Below are 25284 nucleotides of genomic sequence, written 5' to 3' on the forward strand. Positions count from 1 at the left end.
CAAAGCTGGGCAACCTTGGCCTTCCAGGCGCAATGGAAGCTACAACTCCTCATCAGAATCCTCGTCACTAGCTGCATTAGCTAACATGCTGGGAGCTGCAATCCAGAAGGCCCTAGAGGACCACAACTGTCCACTGTCCTTCTTCACTGGGAACAAGCTTCTCCCTTTGCACCTTGGGAGCAGCAACCAAAAAAGCCTCTTGTCCATGCCAACCTTTACACAAGGCTGGCACAGGTGAGAAGCTTCTTCGTTATTGCTCAGCCAGCTGCTCGCAAGGTTACCTGGCTGCTCAGAGGTGCTGCTCCCTTTGCACCTGATCACTCTTGGGAGCCTCAGCCAGCCAGCCTTTTGTTTTAAGGCTGGCATGGGCAAGAGAAAGAAAAAGGCCTGAGGCGCTGCTACCGTTGCTGTTTTCACACATGACAGGCTTAGGAGGAGGTGATGGGGAGCTGGGTGTGGCTGAGGTGGATGCTGCTGCACATACAGTAGACCTAATATCAAGAAATAGGTGTTGGGCAGCACTAGGATTGTCACCCAAGAGAAAAGGCGAAGTAGCACCCCCCAAAAAATTTGGAAACTATTGCTGTAATCCATATGCAGTCCAATATGAATCCATGCTAGTCTGGTTTAGTATAGCCAGCATTGTGTAGTGGTTTAAGCTTTCAACTATGACTCTGGAGAATATGGCTTAAATCTGCACTTGGCCATGCAAACCTACTGGGTGACCTTGGGCAAAGTGCACATTCTCAGCCTCAGGAGGCGGCAATGGCAAACTCCCTGTGAAGAAACATGCAAAGAAAACCTGTAATAGTTCCCTTTAGGGATGTCTTGAAGTCGCACAACAATAACTATCCTTCTGTATAGCTAGGTGGGCTAAAAGCACAGTGGTCCTATCTGTGTGAAGTACTGTTTCTTGAGATCTGAGTTACAGTTTGCTTGTCCAGAAAGGAGAATAAGTCTCTGGACTTTCCAGTTCTTTTCATTGTGATTTTTCCTGCATATTCATAGATTTACATCCAAAGTCTCGAAAATCCCACTTTCTCTCCCTCTCCTTCCCTTGTGTTCTTCTTTCTCCCCTTCATCACATCACATCACATTTAGACTTACAGACTTTCAGAAATTTCCTCTGACCTCTTAGTATAAATTTCTTTTATTGGCTAGCATTCATTTGTCTTTCAGTTGATCACTGTTGAATCTGCTGTTCTGGGAGCAGTCACTGTGTTTCTTGGCAGTGACCATCTTAGTTCTAGATTAACAGACAAACAACCATGAATAGGTGCATTTCATTTCAAGAAATACAGGGTTAATTAAAATTGCCCTAGGCAATTCTTGTCTACTAATTTCACTCTTCATTCCACTTTGAAGAAAGAGTAATGAAATTTCTGGGCAGATCTACCATATGACTTACATATTGGGTCTGAAAACCTGGGTTTTAATAATTTAGATAATTCTTAGCCATCATGTCCATTTCTGGCTATTTGAGGCAGAAGTACAAGGAGAGTTTGTAGGATGTAGCAGGTTCAGAATATTTTTCAGCAAAGCATTCTGGAGTTTGTCATTTGAAGTGCAAGAGAGTTTAAGCATGATGCCCTCTTAAGCTTTTCTGACAGGAGAAAATGAAATTCATGCACCTGTTGTCTTAAAATTCAAACTAAATCTATACTGAAACCAGTCACAGCAACGCACAGGATTACTACATGGTGTGGAATGGAAACATCCAGCTGCAGCTTCTGTAGATTCAGTTAGTTTCTCTCCATATGCCTTTGTTACTTCTGTTTTATCTTTATGTGACTAAGCAGATGGCCAACATCCTCTCATTATGTTATGTGTTTAGCACAAACTTTGAGTTGTAGTTGCCAAAAAAAAGTGGAAAAAATAACTTTACCCATATTTAGACTAGTTTGCTTTTGCATTTAGAAATATAGGGCCTGAACAGACAGGCCAAAATAAAGCTGCTTCAGGTCACTTTGGAGGTATGCTGTTTAAATGACACACGCACCTTAAGAGGCCAGAAGCTGTGCCAAAGCTGTGCTCCAGTCCTTAGGACTGGATCGTAGCTTTGGAGTGGCTTCTGGCCTCTTAAAATGCATGCATCATTTAAACAGCATACCTCCAAACTGACCCGAAGCAGCTTTATTTTGGCCTGTCTGTTCAGGCCCATAATTTGATGTGCACATAGCTGTTCAGTGTATGCAATTATTAGTTGTCTATACTAATAATGCCATGCTTATAGTTACTTGGTGTTGTTACTATTTTAATTCTGCAGCATGCTAAAACTTGATAGATCCAAGTATACACTGTATTGGGTCAATGATTTTTTAAAACTTAAGAACATTGAACTCCTAAATCTTGTAACATTAAGTAAGGCCTTTGCTCAGAGTGTAGCTACATCTGGGAAGGAGGAGGGCATTGATCCCTTGAATAAGAATACCCCCCCCCCCCATGAATTTTTCCTCCAGTTTTCTGTCACTACGGCCACTTAAAACTTCAATTGACTATTTAGAAACACAGTTTAGGCATCTGAAGAAAGGAGGCAGATGGGAGTTACCAAGGGAATGCAAGCACAGCATGTTCATACTGATGTGAAATGACTTTCAAAGTCTCATTCTGTGTGGTGCTAGAAATTTGGAGAACGAAGGGAAATTTCATGGGGAGGACACGATTCTTAATGGGGGCAATGTCCCTCCCACCCCCGCAAAGCTAGATTCCTGGCTTTTGTTCTAAGGAAGAAAGTGTTCTCTGAATATCTACATTACAGAGTAAGTTGATGATGAAGTTGTGCTATACTACGTCAGATCACTTGATCTATCTAGCCAAGTGGTGGCTATGTTATGGAGCCCATACTAACTAATTTTTGGAGCTCCAAAGGGCCACATCTGTGCCATTGCAACCTCAAAAATGATAACCTATCACTTTCAGTCATATTTCATGCTGCTTGGAAACATTTTCTGAGCTTGGAATTTATTCATCAATTACCGTAAATTATTAATTTGATAGATTTTCTAGTGATTTCATCCAGCTTTCTGAATTCCTCAATTAATTATAAAATTAAAAATATGCTTTAGTAAATTTGGTTATTAGAATTCTATGCTTTAGTAAATTTGGTTATTAGAATTCATTAAGGTTGTGTCTCTCCCTCTGTCATTCAGTTAAACAGGAAAGCCTGCTTTCCAGCAGAAGAAATAATAGAAAGGAAAGAAATGCATCTCACACCTGTATTGTTGGGCAGGCTAATTTGTGTGGTTTCTTTGGGAAGATATCAAGGAGGAAGAGAGTGAGAACTCTCTGAAGCACAAGAGCTGGGTTTGTGGAGCAGAGGAACAGCTGAGCTGGGAAAATAAAGAATAGAAAAATGGTAAAGTGAAAGCTTGATGAGTGAAAACAAAGTTTGCTGTTTTGGCTAATGGTGTCTGGTGTCATCTGGCTTTCATTGTATCCCTAATTAAATTATGGTCTTAAAAGTAACATTCGCTTATATACTCCTGTGATTTTGAGTTCTCATTTTAAAGCATTGAACAGAAACTACTGATGCAGGCTTCCCCTTTACCTATATAGGAATGCTCCCCCTATGCTGCTCACTTATATGATGCTGAAGACCCTTCTACTCCAGAGAGAACTCTGCCAGGACTTTGCCGAGATTACTGTGTGCAAGTGTGGCAAAACTGCAGGTCCATGTTCCAGTATCTTACTTCTGATGAAGAATTATTGTCCCTGGAAAACAACCTAGCAAAGTTCTGCCGCTATTTGTCTTTGGATGATCCCGACTACTGTTTCCCTCACCTCCTAGCCAATGAGCGTCTCAACCAAAACCTTGGGCTGGTGACTGCTGATTCAGAAGGATGCCTGCAGTTATGCTTAATGGAGGTTGCCAATGGGCTTAGGAATCCAGTTGCCATGGTACACGCAAATGACGGGACTCACAGATTCTTTATTGCTGAGCAGGTTGGCTTAGTCTGGACCTATCTTCCAGACCGGTCACGCCTTGAAAAGCCCTTTTTGAACATCAGTGAAGCTGTTCTTACTTCACCTTGGGAGGGAGATGAGAGAGGTTTTCTAGGTATTGTCTTCCATCCTAAATTCAGATTTAATGGTAAAGTGTATGTCTACTATTCAGTTGAAGTTCAGTATGAAGAGAGAATCCGAATCAGTGAGTTCAGAATTTCACCTGGTGACATGAATTCTGTGGATCATGGTTCTGAAAGGTATTGTATGCACCTTTATCTGTCACATTTGTTTAAAATACTGGAATGCAAACAGATACCTGTGAGGATAACTAATAGTGATATTTTCTGATACCTGCATGCGGTCATACTTCCATAAAAGATGGAAGCCAAAATTTGGTGCACATGTGAACCAAGCAAACTTAAGCATCAGAAATAATCATTTTCATGTCCATGTTCAAAACATGAGACATCAAGATTAAATGCAGCTTGTCTTTTTTAACTGATATCAAGTGGTGTCTATGTCAGTAATGTAGTAAATCTACTCTGGATGTTGGTCAGAATTTAAAAGGAGCTATCCAAAGTGCTAAACTCTATCCCTAAAAAAATAACTAACATGGATATCTCCTTTACACTCTGGGCTGAACATGGTACATATTAGTTCCTACTGTTCTTTTAAGTGTTGATGCTTCAGTTCCTAGCTTCTGAAACGCTACTGGAATTCACTCATTCTTGGGTCCGAAGAACAAGTCCTATGAGTTTTATAATGATCTGCAGAAGTCTTCCTCATTTGTCATTGTCACAGCTAAAGAAGTGGATACTGGGTAAGGTGGACTTGAACCAGATGACCAAGAAAATATAGTGATTTATTAGAAAATATTGTTTGAGTTGTGTTCCATATTTTGAAAAAAATATTATTAATAACATATCTCACCTTTCTTCCAATCAACTCAAGGCAGCATGCATGGCTTGCCTCCCCATTTTATTCTCATAGCTGTACTGGTGAAGTAGGTGAGGTTATCCCAGGATCACATAGTTATGTTTCATGGTTCTGAGGACTTTTGAGCTTTTATCACCTAAGTCCTACTCTTAACCATCACTCCACCCGGTTTTCATACTAGAGTCTCCAAAGAACACCATCTCCCTACTACGTTAGCCTGTTAATCCTAGAGATTCACACACAGCCCATTCTGTTGCATGTGATTTTTCTGACTTCTTTTAGACATCTGGCTATGTTTACTAAACTGCTCTGTGTCTACAGACACCCTTGGAAAGATGCCATTTGCTTACTCCAGGGCCTTTTGTTTTTCAAGTACAAAGGCTTTGGTACAGAGCCCCATCTGTGAATCAGTGTTGAGTATGATGAACAGTGTGAGTCAATTTTTAGAGGAGTCACTATGGGAAGGCTTCATGATTTTGGACAAAATGACCCTCTTAACCCTTTAAACTTTACACAGTATAAACCAGAAAAGATTATGACTGCCACAGCCACCACAAGCATTCTCACCAGTGAGAAAAGGAATGAATAATTTGATTTTGATATCATCTGGCTTTCATTGTAGCCCCAATTAAATAATGGTCTTATTACTTTAACATTGGCTTATATACCCCTGTGATTTCGAGTACCAATTTTTACGATACATTTATAGAGAAGATTTCTGTTATCTCTTTTTTAATAGGGGTGTTGTTTAGTAGGGTGGTGTCATGCAGGAGAAATGAACAAGGATACATCTACTCCCACCTTTGATTTTTGCTGCCAAGACTTGAGCCTGCAATAACCTTGGAATCTGGTTATCTACGGCCCGGTACAGACCGCCCGGTGCCTAGTTTTGCTCCGTGGAGAATCCGCAGCCTCCACACTGTGGGACTTCCCCAAGGAGCAAAAAGCGGGTTCTTCTTGTGGCACAATTATGATGCCCCAGTGCACCAGTGGTGCCCTCGCGACATCATAATGGCGCTGCGACATGCAGACACTAGGCGTCCTGCATGTAACAATGGAAGCACCCATCTGTACAGGGCACCGCTGTTGTTACGCCCTCATCACATGCTAGGGCTGGGGCACGTGTGGGCGGAGCGCCCTTGGCCAACCCCTAGCACGTGACAAGGGCGCCCAGTAGTCCTGTCTGTACCGGGCCTAAGAGAACTTACAAAGGCATTTTGCACTCACATTGTGTTCATTTCCCTGCCCTGGGAAAAGGACAGAATGGAGACTACCTCTCCCAATCAAGGATGTCCAGTAGGTGAGAGCAGACAAACTGAAAATCCTAGTGTCTATTAAAGCTTCCAGGTCCAATTTGCTCATTTGTCTGGTCATCTAAGAGCTCTCCTGTTGCTGATGAAAAGCTACTTTTGTCTTTGCAGAAATTGGTGCTAATACAGGCAAATGGCCATGCAGGTGTGAGCCACCTCCCCAATACTTGCACAAATTTGGTTATAAGATAGGCACGTTCTTGCATAGGAAAATTATCTTTTTGCTCCTTCTGCAGCCACTCTGCACCCTTTGAAAGCCTCTCAATATGAAGAGGTGGCAGTGGTTATAGGAATTGCTTAAGGAGAGACACAGAAGGTCTTCTGTACCTCATATAAAATTTTCTGGAAGATTGGAGGCACAAGAGAGACATGTTACAATCAGCTGATGGAAATGTTGTAAATGTGGATTTAAATATGTTGTGAGCCGCTTTGATTGTCTAGTTACAGAAAAGCGGGATACAAATAAAAGATTTATTTATTTATTTATTTATTTATTTATTTAATCTAGAAAGATTGGTTCCCTCTCATTCCTTCATCAGGAAGGAATATATGCTGGATCCTGGTTTTTTGGAAAGACCCATCTGGACCCAACCCATTGAGTCTAGTAGACCTGGAACTGAGTTGTAATGTAGTTAGGAGCAGAAATCAAATGGTGGAGTTTTTTGGGTAAATGAGGTTGATATGGAGGAGGAACCTGACAACAGTCATGAGAGATAATTCAGCAGTGTAGGTGTATGACCATGGATTAGCTCATAGATGAGAAATCCTAGGCCCTCTAGATGTCTGGGCTTTCAGTTCTCATCGTTCCCAACAAACATGACCACCTGTCAGGAGTGTTTTGATTATGTCTTCCTGCATAGCAGAGGGTTGGATTGGATGGCCCTTGTGGTCTCTTCCAACAATGGCTGCCAAGGCTTGCCCAGTTTCACCAATGGATTTCCAAACCCTAGTCTCCCAGAGTCCTAGGCTGCATCTACACCAGGGGTAGGCAACCTTTTTGAGCCGGGGGCCAGGTTGCTGTCCCTCAGACAACTGGGGGGCCGAAGCCAAAAAACAAATAATTAAATAATTTTTTAAAAAATTAAATAAATAAATAAACCGGGACAAATGTAGGACACAAATGTCAAATGGAGGACACTTTTTTTAAAAATGGAGGATACGCAAAAAATTGGCTGATTTTTAAAAAAATGTTAATATAAATGCATGTTTTGGAGGCTTCGATAGACAATTGCCCCCCTTGCCCGCCTCCTCCTGATAGGCCAAAGGCCCCACGCCCTCACGCGAGAGGCCAAAGGCTCCGGCGGCAATCAGCGGCAGGACCGGCCGGGGGCCGGTCCCAAGGCCTTGCCGGGCCGCATCCGGCCCGTGGGCCGCAGGTTGCCTACCCCTGATCTACACTGTAGAAATAATGCAATGGGACATCACTTTAGATGCTGTCACTACATGATTTTACCAGGTTTTTCACTTTCTCTACCAAAGAGTGGTGGTGCCTCACATAATTACAAATCCCATGATTCTGTAGGATGGAGTCATGGCAGTTAAGGTGATGTCAAGCTGCATTATTTCTACAGTGTAGATGTACCCATGTGTGAAGGGATTGAGAGAGAGAGAACTGTACTTCCTTGTATGATTCTATAACCACTAGTAATTGTGAAAGCTGACATCTAAAACATTTGGAAGGCCCAAGGTCCAACATTCTTCACCTAGATTATTCCACCCTGACATGTGTTTTCAGAGAGTAAGTTGGAAAAGGCAGTGTCATTTCATTTTCCAATGAACAATCTGGAATCTCACCTGGAACATGATAGATCTGTGTGAGCTGGTCTATCTTTGTTTGACTTTAGGAGTCACCAGACATTTGACTCTTGACTTGGGAAAGTCAGTAACAAAGGCCAAGTAGCAACATATCTCTCCTCTAATCATTGCAAGTATCAATGGGTTTTGAAGTGGTTTGCACTTGTGGAAAATATTTTGGAAATTTGTGAGCTTATGTGGAGGAGATGAGGCGAACTCACATTTAGCATCTTTTTCACTCACTCTGAATTTGGTAAAAAAAACTTGGCAAAACAAAAAACTTTTATAAAACCAAGAGTATGTAATATCTGGCTTTTCAATTCTAATTCTCATTGTAATAATATGTGGGGGGGACACTACTGACTTTTCTTGAAAGAGAGCAATAAAATAGTATCTTTATTAGCAGGTAGTTCTCCAGATGTTTTTGATCCATCAGTCCTCCAGATGTTTGTGACCCTTACTCAGCGTTGTGAGTAGGGAGGGATTATAAGAAATGTAGATCAGAAAAATCTGGAGAGCCACATATTGCCCACCATGGCTTTAAAATGTCTCAAATAAGTGGAAAAGATGTTATGTTCTCTGGATGTAAGGCAAGAAAATAGAAAAGAGGTGGGCAGAAAGAGAAGCGAGAAACAGATGTGTCTGAACATGATACAGAAACACATCTGTAATTTGTAAAATAGACTAAGGTAGGGTCATGCAGAGTTGTCTGTTTTCCATAGTTGTTCAAACAATTGCCTTTGAAGGCTTCTTGAAAACTTCAAGAATTCAAAGATGTAGCCGTGTTAGTCTGTAGAATCAGTATGTAGGGAGATCTTGTAGCCCCTTTGAGACTAAGGGGCAAAACAGATGGGCAGAAGGGGCAGCTTGAAGCCGTCCCTTCCAAAGATGGATTGGGGCCACGACACTGTGAAGCCAGCTGAAAAAGGAGCGACAAAGGTCCACTACTTTTGGGGCCAGAGAATAGACTGCTTACCCTGCCCCACCATGGCCCCATGGCAGTTTGAAGCTGCTCCAGCAGCGTGTGGCGTATAAACACTGTGCCACCAGAGTGCCTTGAAGCTGCACATGTCTGGCAGCCGCCCGACATCCGGGCAGCCTCAGGCAGCGTGGGAACTTACGGCATATAAATGCTGTGCTCCCAAGCCTCCCGCACAGCAGCTTTAAGGGGCCATCTGTTCCAGCCCTTAGTGAAAGAAAGAAGTTGGCAGCATGAGCTTTCATTGACTTAAGTCTACTTCCCTAAATGCATCTGAGGAAGTAGACTTAAGTCTATAAAAGCTCATGCTGCCAACTTCTTTCTTTTAGTTAGTCTCAAAGGTGTTACAAGATCTCGCTACATATTGAAAACTTCAGTTAGTCTAAAATAATTCTGTTGCATAGTTGTCAAGCATGGGGCATATCTTACTTTTTCTTGCCTCATTGTTCTTTCACTCCGCTCCCTGCCAGTCTCTTTTTAAGAACAGTGTGACATTGTTTAAATCTGTTTATGTGAATTTCTACCATTTAAAGCCTTCTGTCGTGACTCACCCTCTAGATGACTCAGAGGAATGGGAGAAGGAGACAACAGATTACTGGGAAGCTGTAGCTACTGATAGTAGAGCTGTCTCGTGAGTCCAAGGAGAGATGGGCTGGATTAATGGGGAAACCCCAGCAGGAAATGGTAGAGGCTGAAGACACTGAAGATCACATGCCCCTGCTCTTTGTTGAATTGTGACCAGAGAAGCATTGGAGCCCAGCAATGGTTAATTGTAAGATGCTAATTAATTAGGCTTCAGGTGGTGTTGAGTTAGCCATAAATCGCCCATGTTTTCTTTGTAGTTCACAACTGCCTTATCTGGGGAAAGTGGTGGAATTCTGGCCCTCACCTTTCTTTGAACTTGGATTGAGACCTCTCTTTTGCTCCTCCCTACATCTTGCTTAAATAATCTGTGACTGACTTGGACTGTACTGACTATCTGACAGCTCTGACACACAAGCCACCTGTTTCCTTGGATGCTTGCTAACTGGTGTTCAGGACAGCCTCTACAGCAAGGACCCAAATATCTAATAGTCTGGCTGATCACACATGAACTTGTTAATACGCTAAATTCATTTTTGGATGTCCTCCACTGGGTGCCTTGGGGTAATTGCAGAAAAGTCCTTTTGGGTTTGATTCCGTAGTGTTGAAATGTCCGCAGCTCCCTAATCTTGCCTGGCAGCTGATGGTGACCATGTGTGCAGGTCTGGGCACCAAAATTCAAAAAGGATGTTGTCAAGTTGGAGCGTGTCCAGAGGACGGCGAGCAAAATGGTGAAGGGTCTGGAAACCCTACCTTATGAAGAAAGTCTCAGGGAGCTAGGTGTGTTTAGCCTGGATAAGAATCATAGAGGTGGAAAAGACAACAAGGGTCATCCAGTCCAACCCCTGCCATGCAAGAACTCTCAATCAAAGCATACCTGACAGATTATACACACACACACACACAGACAGCTCTTTTCCCAGGACTGGGACTCAGATGGCCATCCAGCCTCTATTTAAAGACCTCCAGAGAAGGAGACTCCACTATGATAGCGCTGTTTAAATATTTGAAGGGGTGTCACATTAAGGATGGAGCAAGCTTGTTTTCTGCTGCATGCTATTGGAAAAAAGATTGGATGCAAGCTATAGGAAAAGAGGTTCCACCTCAACGTTAGGAGGAACTTCTTGACAGTAAGAGCTGTTTGACAGTGGAACACACTCCCTCGGAGTGTAGTGGAGTCTTCTTTGGATGTCTTTAAACAGAGGCTGGATGGCCATCTGTCAAAGATGCTTTGATTTTGATTTTGATTTCTTGCATGGCTGGGGGTTGGACTGGATGGCCCTTATGGTCTCTTCCAACTCTGTGATTGTATGTCAGTGGGGACAGTGAATCTATTCCAAGTTTATGCTGAACCTTCATGGAGCATCCCAGCATTTTGGAGAACTGCTGTAGTGTTCAGAATAAAACATGGAGTGGATTCACCAGTTTGTTAAAATGGATGATACCAGCTATCACTACTTCTTCATGTGACATTTATATTTTTGACTTGCTTTTAAGTACACTGAACTGGTTTTTGTCCTCCCGGGGTGTGTAAATAACCACCTATTCACACCTGCAGACATAAGACACAAAGCTGTGCTTTGATTCACCTGTGCTGATTTTATTGTTTTATTTTGATTGTTTAATATTGCTAGGTGTGACACATTTGGTAAGCTTGCACCAAAGACATCTAGAAAAAGAAACAATAATTTCCCTCCTCCCTCTCTGAAAATATAAATGTTAGTATATATAAATACATATACAATTATTTTATATACCAGTAACTTTTCTATAGAAGATAAACATTATTCTGTCTTGTCTTGTGTACTAAGGAAAACAAACTACCTCACTCTTTAAAGCTAGGAACAGATCGAAATAACAGCTTAGATTTCTGTGGGAATCAAAAATCTTGTTCATTATTTCAAGACTTCTAGCTGAGACTGTTGTACTTTGGACATATCATGAGATGATGTGACTCATTGGGAAATATCACAAAGTTGAAGGCAGTAGGAAAAGAGGGAGACCGCACTACAGGTGAATTGTTTCAGTCAAGAACGCCACAGCCCTGAGTTTGAAAGACCTGAGCAGGGCAGCTAATGAGGTCGCTCATTCATAGAGTTGCTATAAATCAAGGTCAGTTTGACAGGTGATAACAAACAAAACAAAACATGGCATTACTGTATAGTTGACCAACATGGCTATTTTGTGTTTCCCAATGATAACAACAGGCAATGGTTCATTAGGATCTGAATCCAATTGCTGGTCCCAGATTGAGTAGACCCATTGACTCTATGGTTTATATTTCATTTGACCTAACATACAGCAAGTCACCCAGTGGGATGACTAATTGTTTAGCAACTGAATGTTAGGTCCAGGTGTTTCATATTTTTACAGCTTTATATGTTCAGAATCCCTGGTAAGTATTTATACAACATGTTGCACTGTAAAATTCCTCTGGAGTTTTAAAATGAGATACTGTATATTGCGCGTGTGTAAGTGTGTGCGCCTTTAAATCATTTTCAATTTTGGGCAAACCTAAGGCAAAACTTCATTTTTGTCATCGCAGGGTTTTCTTGGCAAGTTTCTTCAGCATCTTATTTACTCCCTGCCTTGAGAAATCTGTGGGGAGGGAGGATGTGTGTGTTGGTGGAGCATCTGATGATTTTGTACACTTTTAGGATAAAACCATTTGTGGAATGGGTTGGAATGAACAATGTGACCTTGGCTTAATCTGTACAGATATGAATGTTAACACTGACTTCTGCTGAATTCATTGTGTGCTTTGTAAGGAACATTTACGTACATCTTCTTCTGCCTTTTTTAGTCTTCTCATGGAAGAGGAATTCAGATTTTAGGAAAACTATTAAACTTTTCAAAAAGTAGAAATGGGATACTTTCCCCTCCCATTCCCACATAATATAAATAGAGCACATCCAGGCAAAAATCAGATGGCCAGTTTAAGTGCATTGCCCTTGTACTATTGCAGGTTGGAAGGGCCATGATTCAGTAATAAGTTATAAGCTTGGATTGCAAAAGCTGTCTAGCTTGAACCCTGACACAGCAAGTTAAAATGGTAAAAAAAGTATTTTCAATTGTGACCTACACCTATGGAGTACTTTCCCCATGTGGGCTTTGTTGCTCCCCAAACTGTCATCTTTTGGGTGCCAGATTAAGAAATTTCTCTACTTATTCTCTGACCATGGATGTGGTCAGACAATGTTTAAATATATAGTCTTAGGTAAATTGGCAATCCCTTTAATTTATTGTGTGTGAGAGTTGCTACATTTTATTGTATAATGGACAGAAATGTATTATTCTGAACTGGAGCAAACCCATTGGAATTCAATCATGGATTAACTCGGTCTACTCTAGTAAGATTAACCAATAGGATTCAGGCCAGATTTTTTTTTTGGATATTTTATCTGTAAAAGGCCTCTAAAATAGGCATCCAATATATACAGTAGGATCAATAGTAATACAACACCTTGGACAGCCACTGCCAGTGAGCATGGTTTGAAAAAGCAGCTTCCTATGACAGCGGTCCTTGGTTATTTGTGTGTATGTCTGTGCCTTCAAGTTATCTGTCAACTTGCAGCTATCCATGACCTTCATAGGGATTTTTTAGGAAAGGAATACTCAGAGGTGGTTTTGCCAGTTTCTTCCTCTGAAATATATCCTCCATCATCTGGTATTCATATGTAATCTCCCATCTAAGCACTAACCAGAGCAGACCCTGCTTAGCTTCCAAGATCAGATGGGATTTGGTGCCTGGAGACTATTTAGGCCTTGCTTGTTGTGGCAGAAGTCAACTGGCTTCTGACTTATGGCAACCCCAAGGTGAAACTTTAATGGGGGGAAACCCTGCCCATCTCTGAGATCAGATACCTTAGGACAGGGGTAGGCAACCTTTTTGAGTCGGGGGCCGGGTTGCTGTCCCTCAGACAACTGGGGGGCCGAAGCCGGAGGGTGGAGCTTCCACCCTCCGGGGGCGGAGCCTCCACCCTCCGGGGGCGGAGCTGCACATGGGGGTGGAGCTTCCACCCTCTGGGGCGGAGCCACATGCCAGGGCGGAGCTTCCACTATCCGGGGCAGAGCCACATGTCAGGGGCGGAGTTTCCACCCTCCAGGGGCGGAGCCGCATAATATTTGCAAGAAGCTACTAGGGCCGGCAATGCCATAACACAGGAAAAACGCATGCACACTGTCTCAACCCACAAAAGAGCAAGCAAGTCCATGTGGGGGGATTTTACAAAGAGAATACCAAAGGAGAACAACAACAATAATAAGAGCAATATTTGCAAGAATGGAAGCAACTAGGCAAGGCCACAAAACAGCAAAAAATGCATGCCACTGTCTCAACCCACAAAAGAGCAAGCAAGTCCATGTGGGGGCATTTTTCAAAGAGAATACCAAAGGAGAACAACAACAATAATAAGAGCAATATTTGCAAGAATGGAAGCAACTAGGCAAGGCCACAAACAGCAAAAAATGCATGCCACTGTCTCAACCCACTTTCTTTCTCCCCCTTCCTCCCTCCCTCTCACTCCCACCTTCTCACCTTTTCTCTCTCTCTCTCTTCTCCTCTCCCTCCCTCCCTCTCCTATCCCTCTCACCTTTTCTCTCTCTCTTCTCCCCTCCCTCCCACCCTCTCCCTCCCACCCACCCACCCACCCTTTCTCTCTCTTTCTCTCTCTCTCTCTCTCTCCTCCCCTCCCTCCCTCCCTCCCTCTTTCCTCTCCCTCCCACCCTTTCTCTCTCTCTCTCTTCTCCCCTCCCTCCCACCCTCTCCCTCTCACCCATCCACCCTTTCTCTCTCTCTCTCTCTCTCCTCCTCCCCTCCCTCCCTCTCTCTTTTCTCCCTCCCACTCTCTCTCTCTCTCCTCCTCCCCTCCCTCCCTCTCTCTTCTCTCCCTCCCACTCTCTCTCTCTCCTCCTCCCCTCCCTCCCTCTCTCTTCTCTCCCTCCCACTCTCTCTCTCCTCCTCCCCTCCCTCCCTCTCTCTTCTCTCCCTCCCACTCTCTCTCTCTCTCCTCCTCCCCTCCCTCCCTCTCTCTTCTCTCCCTCCCACTCTCTCTCTCTCTCCTCCTCCCCTCCCTCCCTCTCTCTTCTCTCCCTCCCACTCTCTCCCCCTCCCCTCCCTCCCTCTCCTCTCCCTCCCACTCTCTCTCTCTCTCCTCCTCCCCTCCCTCCCTCTCTCTTCTCTCCCTCCCACTCTCTCTCTCTCCTCCTCCCCTCCCTCCCTCCCTCTCTCTCTGCCTCCTCCTCCTTCCCCCCCCGCCCCTCCATTTATAGGAGGGAGGAGGGCGGGGCCAGGAGGGAGGTGGGCGGGGCCAGGAGGGAGGTGGGTGGGGCCCATTTGAAGGCCCGGTGCGGCTCCTGGAGCCCCGATTCAGGGCTCCAGAGGCCGCATCGGGCCTCCCAGGGGCCCGGTGAGGCTGCTGAAGCCCCGTTTCAGGGCTTCGGCTGCCGCATCGGGCCTCCCAGAGGCCCGGTGCGGCTCCTGGAGCCCCGTTTCAGGGCTCCAGAGGCCGCATCGGGCCTCCCAATGGGCACCGCCATTTTGAAAGGCAAAATGGCGGCCGGAGCGGCCGAAATCGGCAGCGATTTCGGCGGCAGGAGGGAGCGGGGGCCGGCAGAAAGGCGCCCGCGGGCCGCATCCGGCCCACGGGCCGGAGATTGCCGACCCTTGCCTTAGGAGGTACTCTCCTGGGGAACAGGTTATAGCTTTATTGTCAGAACACAAAATCCCATATTCACTCCTAGCCATCTCTAGTTTAAAAGGGAGGAGAGGCAAGAATTAGAGAGCAGGTGATGGAAAAGACTCTTGTCTGGGACTCTGGGGAGCCTCTGCCATTCAGAGTAGAAAATATGGGGGGATTCAAAAAGAATGGTGCAGAAGTAAAGCTATTTTTATTCTGTTTTACACCATTCTTTTAAAATCTTTTAATAATAATAATAATAATAATAATAATAATAATAATAATAATAATAATTTTTTTATTTTTATACCGCCCTTCCATAGATCAGGGCGGTTCACAGCAAATATCAATAAAACAATTAAGAATACATAAAAACACCCCTCTCTCACTGACCCCTCCCCCCTGGTAAAAAGCCACCACAGCGGCAAGATAGTCCTCCGCAGTTCTGGGGAGCTTCTTCCCAGGTGACATGGGGGGGGGGGCAGCGGCAGAAGTAGTCCTCCACCAGCTCTCAGGCAGTCCCCGATGTTGCTGGGTCTGCCTGCTGGCTCCCTCTGAGGCCGAGATGACAGTTGAAGAGGGAGGGGCCTCTTCCTTCAGGCAGTCCAAGATGTTGCTGGGTCTGCCTGATGGCTCCCTCTGAGGCCGAGATGACAGTTGAGGAGGGAGGGGCCTCTTCCTTCAGGCAGTCCAAGATGTTGCTGGTCTGCCTGATGGCTCCCTCTGAGGCCGAGATGACAGTTGAGGAGGGAGGGGCCTTTTTTTTTGAAGAATGGAAGAAATAAAAGAAGTTGGCATGAGGGATATGTTGGTCAGAAATATTTCCCCAACAGCACAGTCATACCACAGGTTGAAACTTTTGCTTTCCGGACTACTAATGCAAATGGCTAGTTGCAAAATGCTGGCAGTTAGCATCAAAAATTAAAATGGCCAATTTCTAACACTTTCCTATGAGATGACCAGAAGGGAAAGCTCCTATTGTGCAGAGAAAATTCCCCAGAAATAGATAAGTGTTGGCAAAGAATAATTTCTTCTGGGATTTGGTTGAATCTTCTGAAAAATAGGCTGATGAAATTTGCTGGCTATAATCCCAGACCTTGGGGCCCAGATTTCACTTGAAAATGTGCTAAGCAAGGCTCCATGCCTAGTTTAATGATTTTATTAGAGCTTTGAAAAGAAGCAGGGGGCAGATCTACATTTCAGAATGGAAGCAGTGAACCAGAATGAGGGGCTTTGAAATCCATGATCTTTCATAAGATTTTTTTTAGAAAGACAACACCTTTCCACATTTTCCCTGCCTTTTCTATTTGTGACAATCCCTTTCTCATTATAGCAATGGCTATGAAAGGATACAGAACAGGCTAGCTCTTATTCTCTGCTTTCATTATATTCCTGTTTTAGTTGTAGGATCTAAATAAGTGTTTGTCGTGTGATGTGGTTGGCTTGGTTGCTATTTCTTTTTAAAAGAGATCTGAAAGGATTTGTGGGTGATGTTTTCAGTTAAAAAAGATAACCATTGTGTTCACTGGTGCCAAGTCAAAAAGACCACTTGTATAAGGTGAATGTATATTTCCTTGTTTCCCATTTAGTTCAAAATCCCAGACAGTTGTTTTAAGATTTGGTTTTGTTACAGTCCCTCTATGTTGCTAATATGTTACTAGGATTCCTTTTCTTATCTCTCTCTCTCTCCTCACCCCCAGGATAATTCTGGAGATAGAAGAACCAGCTTCCAATCACAATGGAGGAGAACTGCTATTTGGAGATGATGGCTATCTTTATATCTTCACTGGAGATGGAGGCATGGCTGGTGATCCTTTTGGTTCATTTGGAAATGCTCAAAACAAGTAGGAGACTTAACATTCATACCATTTTTGGGGAGGGAGCAGGCAAGCTATATACACTCTCTGTTATTTTTACATAGATTCCAAATCAGTCTCATTAGTATTGCATAGCCTTAGTACTGTCTGATGCTCAGGGCTTTTTTCATGTTCAGCTTTCAGTCTCTCCTTTTTTACACAAGATATCTAATTGTTAAATTTACTGATGTTCATAACTGAGCTTGACTTGCTGATAGCTCAAGCCTTGCATCAGTGAAGCTTTTTAGCACTAAACCAGTTGTTTAAATTGGCTGTACAGATGACCACAGAAAGGAAAGCTTGGGAAAGCGGTTTAAATAGTCCCTTTTGAAATAAGATGGTCTTGTTCCAGTTTCTAATATATGAACATCCAGAGTAAACAGACATCAGCTTGGTAGCCTCACTAGAAAGCTCCATCATGATATAGATCAGTACACTGAATGGAATGAATGAATGCCTTTTTCTAGGCCTGTCAGTCTTATTCCCTAACTGTTGGGTCTCCGTGTGGGACTGTGCATTTTGTACTAGCTGTTCTTTGCATAAACAGCAGTTTAATTTCTTCACATGATGCTATATATGTGTGTATGTTTATGTTTAATATGTGTTTATTTTACTATACAGATTTCTAGCCTGCCCCCTCTAGAAAATCTGAGCAAGTAACAAAACATTAAAAATTTGTTTAAAGAATATACAATTCAAATGGGATTGAAAAGGCTCAACAAAAACATACTTGCATGTATACAATCAGCTATGTGCAAAAACATAATTTCATGTATACAATCAGGCAACCTTAATTAGTGAAGGGCTTATATGCTTTATGTTAATCATTTGTGGTGGCGATGCTTATGTTTTCACACCATGCAACTTTTTTTCTACTTTTGTGCAAAAATCAATTTGTGCTTTTATATTTACAGTTTGCATCATTTTTCTTAGTCCCTTTGTTCCATACTCCAGTTCCTTCATTCACTTTTGGGTTCATGATAACTGAACTTTGCACATATATCTGAATCAGGTGAACTGTGGTTAACACAGTTTTGGTGGCCTCTAATTTCTGGAAGCCACAATTGGAAACCACTGTTTGAACGTATGCAGTTCCTTTGCTTTATTCATTATGCCACACTATAGATTCTTAAAAATAGGAAGCAACTGGGTGAAGCTGGAAGAAATGTAAGGGTATACATGATCCCAGACACCTTTATGGCTAAACCGTAGATTTTGTTTTGATGTCTGAACTAGGCAATGGAAACACCTCATTTTCCCTCTTAGGGAAAGAACAAAACTATAGACTGTTGGTGTTTAGAACACTAGCACCCTGCCACATGGTGTATGGATTACATATGTATACATGTACATTCCTCCCTTGCCATCCACAGGGGAATCCATTCCAGGACACACACACCCCAAAATTAAAAGTCCCATTTGTGTTAATGGGGCATGCACACCCCATTCATTCTACGAGGGCTTGCCGTCTATGTGACCTTGAGTCCACATATGGTAAGCCCGTGTATGGCGCAGGCGCACTGTACACTTATCTGCAAGGTTCCAGAAAAATGGATAGGAAAAAATGCAGATGATTTTGCCTGATATTATTCATTGCAGGCCATGTGAATATGGACACACTAAAATAATGATAATAATGGTAATGGTAATAATAATAATAATAATAATAATAATAATTGTTTTTTGTTGTATTTATACCCCACTGATGCTCTCAGAGTGGCTTACAAACTGGTAATTAGACAGTTCCTTGCCCTCAGACTTACCATCTAAAAAGCTATGACACAAAAGGAGAAGGGAAAGGCAATGAGTATGGGAATCAAGTCCAATGGTTTTTATCTCCCGCTGAGACCAGGGCAATGGCAGATGGATTGGAGGAAGGGTCCTTCTTCTGTCTCTGGGCTAGGCCTGGTGGAGCTGTGCCTGCCCGTTCGCTCCCTCTGAAATGTGTGCATTCACATCACCACCATTTAATAATATGGGAAATGACAGTGCATGATCACTTGAAATCATAGACCTGGAGCCCACAGTTCCAGAGGCAAGAGGTAGCAATCTTCAGAAATGTTCCCTATCTCTGTTCTAGCCCATTGTTAGGCACTCTAGTGGTCATTCTACAGATTATCAGCTAGAGGGATTTTCCCACCACTTGCTGCCTCATCTTTTTAACTAGAGGTTTGGGAGATTGGACATGGGGGCCAGTGGTTGCTGATGATACCCATGTCAGTGGGATGATGAATTTGTTCTATGTTTTACCCAGATCTTTAAAACTATTTTGAAAATTGGGATAGGCACATTGGATAGTACCTGTAAAACTTACACTAAAGCCAGTAACCAATTGACTGTCTTGTGACATGGAAGCCCCCACTTCTTGTACTTAACCAGTGAGCTATGGTTCCTTCTTCTTACTCTGTTCCTATTCTTCTGAAAGGATGCAGTGGGGGATGTGGATTTTATTCCTCTGCAGTGGGTTTTGTGAAATTATATTCTGTTGTTAATCTTTGATTATACAAGGAAAGATTTCATGGAAGTCCTGATTTTTTTTAAAAAAACTATATATTTCTGTGCATTAACAGGTCAACTCTACTAGGCAAAGTGCTCCGGATCAATGTGGACAACAATGACTATGGGCCTCTGTATCGAATCCCTCCCGACAACCCTTTTATTAATGAGCCAAAAGCCCGTCCTGAAATCTACGCTTATGGGGCAAGGAATATGTGGCGTTGCTCTTTTGACAGGGGTGACCCCTACACAAAGGAAGGGAAAGGACGACTTTTCTGTGGTGATGTAGGACAGAATAAATTTGAAGAAATTGACATTGTGGAAAAGGGGAAAAATTACGGCTGGAGAGCAAGAGAGGGGTTCAGCTGTTACGACAAAAAGCTTTGCATGAACTCCTCACTAGGTAATTTTGGATTGTGAGTAATTGATTGCTTATGCAATTGTTTTTGTGCTAATATTTCCATTATTATCTTTGGTTCTTGCAATCCATTCTGGGCTTTGAACCAGACAACTTGTGACCTGCTAAGCTTAATGCACCCCTATGTGTCATATTTTGGGGATGGGACACCAGGACTCACTAAATCTCCTATTCTTGTTGCCTGGTTGGAACTGCAGGAGCAAAATGCCAGCAATCTGGTAGAGCAGCATGTATGTTGTACTAGGCTGCATCCAGCCACAAGGATTGCAAGTTGTAGATATGTTTCAGATTTTCCAGTCACAGTTTCAGGCCAGGGGTGAAACTGAATTGCTGAATCCATTAAACCAGAGTTGCTGTTTTTTGGATTATATGAGCAGTAAGAAGTGGAAAATGAAGCAGAGCTCTTACGTTGTTTCTGTTCCACTTCTTAGCCAGCTATGCAACTAATTATGCTTCTGAGTGCCAGATGCTCATAGTGGTCACTTTATGGATTGGACAAATATGCAGAAGGAAGAAACTCAACTCTGATACATAAGCTACTATTTAATAAAAATGTGAAAATGTTTTACATGTTTCAAAGTTTCATATTTGTTTTTTTTTTCTCCAATATTAATGGCTGACATGATCTTTACCATCATAAGTTAAGAAATTTGCTGATGTGCCAATCCTAAACTTATGTGCTTGGAATTAAGCCTCTGACTTCACTGCATCTTGAATGCCAAGAGTGTTTTTTATCTCAGTCTTAAGTAGGGTAATAAAAGTAGTAATAAAACACAGTTTCTCCAAAGTATTAATCCCATGCACAAACAAGTCATTCTGTTTACTTATTAAAAGCTACTTTGCCTTTTATTTTACTGAAGGAGCTGTCGTCACTTGTACTTGCTACACAAGCCAGCTGGTTAAATGTTGGGTGAGGTCAGTAGAGAGGTGTGTAAATTCTAGAGTTCAGATCAGGCTGCCAGAGCCCAAGTCTAGACTTTAGGTTGGATTGCCATCTGAACTGAATTAGCATCGTCGGTAAAAAGGGATGAATGTCAGGATTTTTTTTCCTTTTTATGCCACCTTTCTCCCAAAAAGGGACCCAAGGTGGCTCACAAAACAAAATAAAAAAACAACACATTTTTAAAAACTGTACAGTAAAATTAAAAAAAAACCAGTTAAAATCATCTAATTAAAACAATATAAAATTTACATTAAAAATATACAAAAAATTAAAACATAAATAAAACCCACACGCCATATAAAACCACCCTGTCTCAATTATTGCTTTAAATAAATGTTTTTGCTTGCCGACGAATGGCAAGAAGAGAGGGAGCCAGTCTAGCGTCCCATGGAAAGGAGTTCCAGAGGGTGGGAGCAGCCACCAAGAAGGCTCTTTCTTGCATCCTCATTAAGCGAGCCTGTGATGATGGACCAAGAGGAAGCCTTCCCCTGAAGATTTTAGGACTCTAGCAAGTTCGTATGAGGAGACAGGTCACTCAAATAGTCTGGACCTAAGCCCTGTCTTTTTGTGATGAGTCTTTTCATGATTGCTGAAGCTTGTAACCAGTTTCCTTCTCCCTTATAATTTCCAGCCAAAATGAAATTTAACCCAGTCCAACCAGTGCATAAGAAAAGGTTAAGAGCTAAAAACACAAAGATATTTCTTAAGATTTTGTGTGGCCTACTTGCAGTTCTTTCTTCCAGTCACTGAAAAAGCACTACTGCCCTTTCTATGCAGAAGGTATGGCTTGGGCCATAGCTTGGAAAAAATACATTTTGGGCACTGTCTGGCTGGTGTGACCTAGGAGATTATCACATGGAGGATAAGGATGGGAGCAAAGCAGATTGCTCCCATCCTTCTCCTGTCCTATTCATGTGATCATGCGAAAGATTACCACACACATTGTGCTTATCCTGTTCTTGTCCCATAAGTGAAGTGTAATGGTCCCATCATTTGGTATTAACAGGAGTTTCTGCTTTGCACCCATCCTTATCCTCCATGTGATAATCTCCCTAGAGTTATGAGCCCTCCCTGAAGTTTTTAAGTTTAAGGAGAGTGAGTGCTAGGTAGCTGCTACTGAGACAGCAACAAAATTTACAAGAAATTGCACTTGGCATTGTAATAGGTCTTTCCACCTGGCAAATAGACTTGACTCTGTTAGTTCTGGGTTCAGATCACACCCCAGCATAGATTTACGCGCGGAAAACTCAGATAAAATTTTCCATGTGCACAATTTAAATATGTTAAGTTACTTAATGAGGTTGTGAGGATAATCACACATATATAAAACCATGTGTAAGAATAACAGATATTTCTATTTGGGGTTTTATTGCCTTGCAGAGTGACTTTTGCTTTGAAATCAGATGCCTGGGGGAGAGGGGGAGTCTTGCTCTGACAACTAGCAAATTTGAATTTATCTAATGTATTTGTTCATAATCTTTGAGTGGAACCCATAGTACTGTAGAAAACTTTTTTTTTGGGGGGGGGGGATCCAAACCCCTACTGTATTTCAAAGGAGCATCATTTAGAAAGCAGCTCTTATGGAAGAATTGAAAAGCATAGCCAAGATCCCTTTGTATATAGAAATGAACAAGATTTTAAATTAAACTACTCTTCTTGAAAATGTTAATTGTTATGTGTGTTGTAAACTATGCAGAGCCTGAAGATTCCATAAAATATAAATTTGTTTCTGTTCTGTCCCTGAATAAAAAGGCATAAACAGCATTGACTAGTTTTATATTCCATCTGCTTTATATCCTATATGAATGATACGTTTCTTTCTTCCCCTTTACAGATGATGTGCTTCCAATATATGCTTATCCACACAAAATGGGGAAATCAGTTACAGGAGGTTATGTCTATCGGGGATGTGAGTTTCCAAACCTGAATGGGCTGTACATATTTGGTGATTTTATGAGTGGGTACGTGACAGCAGTTGAGCAATAAATACATTTGGCTAGGATCCTTACATTCCTGGTATCATCCATTATTACTTTATGGGGCAAGCTCAAGATATTCTGCAGCCTGAGCCAAAGGGTAAGATGGTAGTTTCTATCTGCCCTCTTTCCTCGTACAGAAGCTATATTTGAATATTACTTCAACAGTGGCATTGCTACTGAGGGCAATTGCCTAGCTTGCATTAGATTTCTGTCCTTCATTCTTTCCAGTGGCGGAGTCAGTCCTGCTGTTTTATCAGGAAGAGGGAGTACATGAAAAGTGGGCAGAGCTCTTGGGCCTTTAATAATTATAATGGTTTGGCTGTTGGACTACAATTCTGGAAATCAGGGTTCAATTCCCTGTTTGAGCATAAAAACCCACTGGGTGACCTTGAATTACTCACACACTCTCAGCCTCAGAGTATTTATTTATTTATTTCCAGGGTTTATATCCCACCTTTCTCCACAATGGGATGGCAATGGCAAAACCCCTCTGAAGAAACCTGCCAAGAAAACCCTATGTTAGGTTCACCTTAGGGTCACCATAAGTCAAAAATGACTTGGGGGCACACATTAACAACAACAGAAGAGGGCATTTCTGCAGGTGTAGCTTTATTAAATATCACTTTCTTCATAGTCCTTCATCTCACAGTTGCTTTCTGTTAGAAGTCCTTTTGTGCATGAAGGTTTTAACAGGCATGACATATTTTTAAACTGAGTTTTGTGTCCAAATTGAGTTCCCAAGACACTGTAATAAGCTCATGTATTCTGGTTGTAATCAAGGGGTGTCCACATTTATTTCTCTTTTTTAAATTTAAGGCCTAAATCCAGTTATTACTCCCAACTACAGTGCAGAAGAAAAGACTAAGAGTTATATGACAGCCACGTTTAAACATCTGAGGGGCTGTTGTGTGGAAGGTGAAGTAAGCTTGTTTTTCACTGCTCCAGAGGACAGAAGTCAAAAGAATTGATGCAAATCACACAAAAAACTAAACTAAACACTGGACAGCAAGAGCTCTTCAGCAGTGGTCTAAATTGTTGCAGAAGATGATAGACTCTCTTACTTTGAAAGTTTTTAATCAAAGATAGATGGCATCAGGGATGCTTTAGCTTTGAATTACTACACCAGCAGGATTTGAACTAGATGACCTTTGGATTTTTTCCAGTTTGATGTTTCAATGACTGTATGAGTTTCAAATTAATCTGGCTCAGGGATGCATTGCAGTAATGGATCTCTGTACTAAATAAATGGCAACAGTTTTGTACACTATGTGGAAACTGTGTGATTCTTTATGTGTTGTTAATCTACAAGTCCCAGCATTTGTCAGCACTGACAGTGCTGGCTAGAACTGCTGAGATTTGGAGTCCAGCAGAATCTGGAGAACTGCAAAATTCCCACCGTCAACCTCCTTGTTTAAGACACTAAGGCCTGTTACAGACTGCTAAAATAAAGCTGCTTCGGGTCTCTTTGGAGGTATGCTATTTAAATGATGCATGGGTCCTAAGAGTCTGGAGATCGCGCCAAAACCACACTCCATTCCTAAGCAAAGAGACCCGAAGCAGCTTTATTTTGGCAGTCTGTAACAGGCCCATAACCTCAGGAGAGAATAGACACTTAATGCTATTGATGAGACCAGAGGGGTTGAAACTATTCTCCTTAGCAGCTTGATATGAGTTATTTGTTGTTTTTCATTTGCCTTTTGTCTTGCAGACGCCTCATGTCTTTGAAAGAGAACCGTGCAACTGGGGAATGGCAGTACAATGAAATATGCATGGGAAAAGGTCAAACTTGCATGTTTCCTGGACTTATCAATAACTACTATCAGTATATCATCTCTTTTGCTGAAGATGAAGCAGGTAAGTATTGAACTGCATGATAATGTGGTTGATATTTTTGGTGTGTGTGTGTTTTGGGCTTGATGAATTCTCTGTTTCTCAGAGGCTATATATATTCTTTACCTCCAAAGGCAGGCATTCCATCCATCATTTTTATTTATATCTCAATTTTTTCTCAGACTGGGACCCAAGGTGGCTTACAAAAGAAAATTACATTAACACACATATACATAAAAACATGCCAAAGTCAAGCTAACAGCAGAATTAGAACAAAGATTAAAAATAGTACAACACCATAAAAAGCCCTTCTCTTATTAACAATCAGTCTCGGAAGGCTTTCTGAATAGAAAGGGCTTCTTCACATGCTGCTGAAAAGACAGCAAAGAAGCACCATCCTAACCTCCTCCTTGGGAGGGAGTTCCAGAACCTGGGACATGTTCCTCACCAGACATGTCTGTGAAACCAGTGGGATAGAGAGAAGTAACTCCCCTTAAGTTCTTAGAGCTCAGGCAGGCTGATATGGGAAGATAAGGTG

The 25284-nt window shown here is 42.3% G+C and overlaps 1 protein-coding gene across 1 annotated transcript in view; it reads left to right on the plus strand.

Moving 5' to 3' along the window:
* HHIPL1 (HHIP like 1) overlaps positions 1-25284 on the plus strand; it is a 46750-nt gene that overhangs the window by 10523 nt on the left and 10943 nt on the right. Inside the window, exons 2-6 of the mRNA XM_089523610.1 lie at positions 3556-4202; positions 16925-17068; positions 19651-19979; positions 22772-22898; positions 24625-24770. Of these exons, the coding sequence (XP_089379736.1) occupies positions 3556-4202; positions 16925-17068; positions 19651-19979; positions 22772-22898; positions 24625-24770 (1393 nt within the window). The remainder of the gene's footprint in view (positions 1-3555; positions 4203-16924; positions 17069-19650; positions 19980-22771; positions 22899-24624; positions 24771-25284) is intronic.

Source organism: Sceloporus occidentalis, unplaced genomic scaffold, assembly GCF_023333645.1.
Source record: "Sceloporus occidentalis isolate IW3139 unplaced genomic scaffold, rSceOcc1.0.p SCAF_4, whole genome shotgun sequence".
Lineage (NCBI taxonomy): Eukaryota > Metazoa > Chordata > Lepidosauria > Squamata > Phrynosomatidae > Sceloporus > Sceloporus occidentalis.